At 44.6% G+C, this 5430-nt stretch overlaps 1 protein-coding gene across 6 annotated transcripts; it reads right to left on the bottom strand.

Moving 5' to 3' along the window:
• Window positions 1-326: 326 nt before the first annotated feature.
• Window positions 327-5216, bottom strand: LOC136456828 (ultraviolet-B receptor UVR8-like). 6 transcript variants are annotated; one of them, XM_066456812.1, is made up of 11 exons: window positions 4821-5216; window positions 3720-3793; window positions 3546-3630; window positions 3332-3460; window positions 2996-3232; window positions 2676-2918; window positions 2134-2177; window positions 1457-1639; window positions 1241-1331; window positions 661-704; window positions 327-579 (listed from the first exon to the last, which is right to left on the bottom strand). In XM_066456812.1, the coding sequence occupies exons 1-11, from the start codon at window positions 5080-5082 to the stop codon at window positions 457-459; spliced, it is 1515 nt and encodes a 504-aa protein (XP_066312909.1). In that variant the 5' UTR covers window positions 5083-5216; the 3' UTR covers window positions 327-456. The 6 variants fall into 6 exon arrangements, with proteins under 6 accessions (XP_066312909.1, XP_066312911.1, XP_066312910.1 ...); XM_066456814.1 differs by having other exon boundaries at window positions 2676-2912; XM_066456813.1 differs by having other exon boundaries at window positions 3335-3460.
• Between the last annotated feature and the right edge of the window lie 214 nt (window positions 5217-5430).

Here is a 5430-nt window from a genome sequence, read left to right as displayed (position 1 = left end):
AGACCAATAGTTGAATCGCACTCGCAACCAGCACGATATTGCAGATCTGTGTTCTGTAACGAGGAACGCGTGCATCTGGATTCAGTATCCTCGGAAACCGGCTATACGCCTATACCCGTAACGAGGAACGCGTGCGTCTGGAGTCAGCACTCTCGGAAACCGGCTATACCGCGTCTTGCCTGTAGAAAATTTTTCCACTAGTAATGAAGGGGCAGCGTAATCTCTTGAGTCTTCAAGCACAATTTGTCGAGGCAATCCTACACAAACTGTGTATACGCAGTGCGATACAAGCTTTGTCTACGTTGCACAGGTTGAAGAGCGCACCGTAAAGAATGAATACACATATCTGTATGCACTGCCATGTATGTACACGATGAAATGCAGCATCACCGCACCTGCACGAGCCTACAAGTTCCTAACAAAATTGTCAATCTAAGGTAATTTCTTTGTCAGGTTTCAAGTGGGCGACTCTGCGAGCACCAAGGTGTGCCACCAGCCACAGGACACGTTTAGCGGGTGGTAAGCGTCCACAGGAACACTGCAAGGCACGTTCCTGTCCATTGAGTCGCCAAGACCAAGCTGCATAAGCGAACACAAATTCGATAAATCACAGCTAATTTTACATTTCAATATGTAAAAGGTATGTTAAGGGGCACCCACCTGGCCATACTTGTTCCATCCCCAGCAGAATACCTCGCCTTCATCTGCAATAGTTGTGTGTAACCCTTGTCAGATGGAAACAATTCCTGATAATATTGCTACCCTCTTCCATTCCTCTAGATACTTTCTTTTTTCACTGCCTTAGTTCTGCCCCTGGTCTACTTCGAGTAGACCTGAGGGATCAATATGTATATGTGTAAATGACTGCAGACCCCTTGTGATACTTCTACCGGCAGGCAAGAACAATTTAATGAAATAATCAAAAGAAAAAAAAATCTATTCCTGGGTTGACCAATGATAAATCAGTTCAGTCACTGATTAGCACAGAACCTTTTATTCTTGATTCAAATGAGAGTATCCAAGGATGAGGTGGCATTCAGAAAAAAAGACGAGGTAACATTAGGTCCATTTGCAACAAGGCACTCGTATATAATAAAGCTAATAGCAAGATACAAGTAAAAGAAGATTAGAACTCATATACCCTACATGAGTAGTGTAGTCATGTAAGAAAGGCACAGGTGTTTACAAAATGACACAACTGAGATCCCTATAAACAAACATGAGAACAACAAAAAAATACCTGTTATGATAGCACTATGGCGAGCTCCACAAGAAACAGATCTGGCATTCTTATTCTCCAGGCTTGTAGCATCTACCAATTTTGGAACAGTCTGCATTGAAATAAAAAGATGTCAAGTGCATCAGGTAGGCGGACATCATCCACAACTAAGGGCATCTCTATGGACCAAAAGTGTGTTAACTGTAGTGGCATCTATTAACATTGAAAACTTTATACCTCAGCTTGATCAGAACCAGTGCCAAGTTGCCCAAACTGGTTTCCTCCAAACGAATACACATCACCATCTACAGATGTACATACAGTGTGCCACAAACCTGCTGCAACGTCTTGCATCTTGATTCCCAGGATAGATGATACACATGTCGGACTTAAAACATCATCTGTATTCCCTTGTCCACACTGAAGAAGAAAGAGCATGGTTGTGACAAATGAAGCACATTGGTACAGAACAAAGAGCATGGTTGTGACAAATGAAGCACATTGGTACATTACAATCCTATGTAACATATAAAGCAAATGAACTAGATGCACACAGCAAAACATGCCATTGAAAAGGAAAACTATGAAAATATGGTACCCGCCCCTTTTAATAATACAAATTTCAACATATACATACAGACTACAAATAATGAACTAAATTAATTAATACATGCGTTTGTTATGAAGTATGTGACGATTCGAAAGAATATCAAGATTGCTATATTCTCCACAATACTTTTTTTTTATAACTAATTCCCGTTCTCATTGAACTAGTTGAATCATTGACCCAACACTAAGACATAGAATGCTGCTCGCTGAGCATATATTTTCGTTAGCTACTTCAATGTCTGTGTTTGGTTCAAAGGATCAAAATTTTGTTTGACCAAATAACTGGCTAGATAGAAAAAGCTAACCTGTCCATACAGACCCCATCCAAATGTAAGAAGAGCTCCTGAATCTGCAAGCAGGACATGAACGTTAAAAATAAGGGCATATTTTGACTACAATTGCATAGCTGTTGGAAAAACTTCAACTTCAAATGAAACTAAACCTCGCTACAATCTGATAACTAAAAAGTTGCAGTTGCAGGTGGTTTGAAAAATAGTACTGCGGTTTGAGCTGAGAAAGCCCATTTAGTAGCAACTCAGATCCTCAGACTAGATTCCAGAACTATATTTCCAGCATTACGATATTATCACCTTTTTGTCTGAGCTCTTGCATTTTCTACAATCTTGCAAAATGGTGAACATATGTTTACTAGCCTGGAAAGTCGAAGTGTTTGCCTAAAGACTAGGTTATACTGTTACAGAGCAGACATAAAATGTTGATCTGAAATCTCCTGTTCTCCATAGAGCTAACTTTTCAAACTACCTTAAGATCCAGAATGACAGAGATGTCTCTACATGAACATGGTATCATTACTGACAGGAACAAACTAAAAAAATATATAACTGACCTGTTACTACAGCACTGTGACGACCTCCACAAGCAATGGCCCTCGCGCAATTTCCCAAGACTTTACTGACATGTCCTTCAGCAGCCTTGTTACCTTTCATAGCTGATGGCCGATCCTTGCTGTATAGTGCTGATTCAATGCATGGTACAGGATGGGGAGAAGAAACAGTTCGGATTCCAGAACCCAGACCTAGTTGCCCTTCTCCTCCATATCCCCAACCCCACACCTGACCTAAATCTGAAGCTTCGGAGAAAAATATTTTAGTCAGTAAATATCCTTACAGGGCAAATGTCAGTGTCATAATGACAAATGCAGGTTACCTGATAGGGCTAATGTATGACGACCACCAGCAGCTACAGCCACTATTTTCACTCCTGTATTAAATGTCACAACACAAGGGGGTGCTGAAAGACTTTCATCGCTGGATGTCGAGCTCTCAGGTCCATGTTTTGCTGATGACAACCTTCGTCGCTTTGTGCTATCATCAGTGCCTCTGCTTTCAGAAGGACCAGATGCTGCTCCGCTGCTTGTCCTAGACACCTGCGACCTGGGGCTCACTGTAATGGAGTTGCCTTTGTTATATCTGTAAACAATTGGTGTAGAGAAGCTTATATTTTTTAGGCAGGAATCAGACGAGGGTAGGAAATAAGCACTACCACCTTGGTCAGTGGCCATTGCCATTTGTCTTTCATCCTTCTCCATGGTTCCAACTGAAGACTGGTCTCCAATAACCCGTCCAGTTGGGACACATTCTTTCCAACCCCATGTATAAACATCACCTTCATCTGTTCCAGCAAAACAATTATAAGAACAATACCACAATTATAAGCAATGTTTATATCAAAACTAGGAGCTGGGATCGCTAAATACTTGTTATTGCAACACAGTGAGCCCATCCAGCATCTGCCCGCACTATTGCGACGCCACTAGGAAGAGGAAAAGCCTCTGGAGTCTCCTGAGAGGTAAAATATTCTATCTTTAGTAATAGGTCCTGAGCTTTCTCACATGGGGCAGGAAAGCATAAAAGCATCAATGCTATATCACCTCGTGCTTCCCAGCAGTCACATAACTTTGGCCCATGTCATCAGCAGAACCCCAAGTGAGGAGTTTTCCAGACTCTGAAGAAAATTAGAAAAAAAAAAAGAAATAGGTTCAGAGTTTGGTCGAACTGCATGACAACAAATTAGCAACTACTTTTTTGTTCCAAATTGTAAGTTGTTTTAGTTTGTCCCAAGTCAAACTACTCTGTCATCGACCAAGTTGATAGCAAAATGCAGAAACATCAAACTAGATACACTGTGACATTTATTTTGATAGGGTATATTTAATCAATACTGTAGATGCTAATATATTTTTCTATAAACATGATCAATGTTAGTCAAGTTTGACTTAGGACAAAGCTAAAAACGACTTGTAATTTCAAGCGGAGGAAGTATAACAAAGGAAATGTGCAATTTGACATATAAGATGACAAATGGACTAATGGAGTCTTCTAGTTGTAGCTAAAAGCCTAGAGCTAGTAATTTGTTGAACTTTACATGAACTCTGTGGAAGATGATAAGCCAGCAAGGCACATGCAAACAAGGATGATTGTCATCATGTTTAAGAAAGAAGCAATGGCATTCCAAGACCCTTGTTTACTCTACTTTGTAGGCACCGCCAGTTACTGTTTGATCCTCATAACAGGAATCAGGTTCGAAAAAAACTAAGAAAGGGGACTTTACTCAACAATGTTGCTTTGCCTCCTGTACGCTCACCTTCAGCCTTGAAACCACTTTCCACTCATAATCGAATCCCTACTTCATTCCTAACAGATTGTTATACCTAAAGCAAAATCACACTAAGGAAACCTCTCCACTCTGAGCTCAGCCTTTAAGCACCGATTCAATTCAAGAGGAGCAACCGCCCTCTCCCCCAAAAAACGAAAACACGAATAATCGAGGGTTAACACCATCCAGTTCGCAAAATTTCGCCAGAATCCTTCATCCCAAATCGTCCCCCAACGATTCCTACGCAATCCGGGGCGAAAACAGCACAGGCGGACACCCCCAACAGATCTACCACACCCCACGCGAAGAACCAACGAACTGAAAGGTAGCAGAGAATAAGCACGGGAACAATGAGGAAGAGAACAGAATACATCACCAGAGATGGCCATGGCGAAGCCGCACCCGCCGCCGCACACGTCCCTCCACCCATCACCGGCGGCCGCCGCCGCCGACGGGGGCAGCCTCACGGAGACCGGCCCGAGCAGCGGCGAGCGCTGCGGCGACACGCCGGGCAGGTACCCCCACATCAGCACCACCCGCTCCTTATTCCCCGCGCCCGCCCCCTGCGCGCAGCCGGGGCCGCGGTCCTCCTCCATCTCCTCCTCCCCTCCCCCTCCTCCGCCGCCGCGGCCGTTCATCCACCTGTCCTTTCCAAATCCACCGCTGATTTCGATCGCTGGCGGCCGGGCCGCGGACAGCGGAGCAAGCGAGCAAGGCGTTGGTGTTGGTTGCGGCGGAATGGGCAGCGGCGGCCACTTGCTTTACCGAGCGTGGGCGTATCAGTTTCTTCGGGGGCGGGGGCGCCACATCGGACGCCGACGTGGCCGGTCCCTGACACGTGGCGCGCGCTGGGCCGCTGGATCGGGACGGGCATTCGTGGCCAGGAAGCGGCAGGAAGGTTCTGGAAGTCAGAGGCCCAGGGTCCTTGCGGGCGGACGTGTCGGCCCCTAGAAGCGGCCACATCGAAAGGATCGGGGCCAGGAGAG

The sequence above is a fragment of the Miscanthus floridulus genome, chromosome 6, assembly GCF_019320115.1.
Source record: "Miscanthus floridulus cultivar M001 chromosome 6, ASM1932011v1, whole genome shotgun sequence".
Lineage (NCBI taxonomy): Eukaryota > Viridiplantae > Streptophyta > Magnoliopsida > Poales > Poaceae > Miscanthus > Miscanthus floridulus.
Note: the sequence above shows the minus strand (reverse complement) of the source record. Positions and strands in the feature narration are given on the sequence as shown.

Excerpts from the sequence above, each read along its gene's own strand:
- LOC136456828 (XM_066456812.1), bottom strand. The coding sequence starts at position 5,082 with ATGAACGGCCGCGGCGGCGGAGGAGGGGGAGGGGAGGAGGAGATGGAG. Across the intron at positions 1,332-1,456 it reads CTGGTTCTGATCAAGCTGAG|ACTGTTCCAAAATTGGTAGA; the intron begins GTATAAAGTTTT and ends ATTTCAATGCAG. Across the intron at positions 580-660 it reads GATGGAACAAGTATGGCCAG|CTTGGTCTTGGCGACTCAAT; the intron begins GTGGGTGCCCCT and ends TCGCTTATGCAG.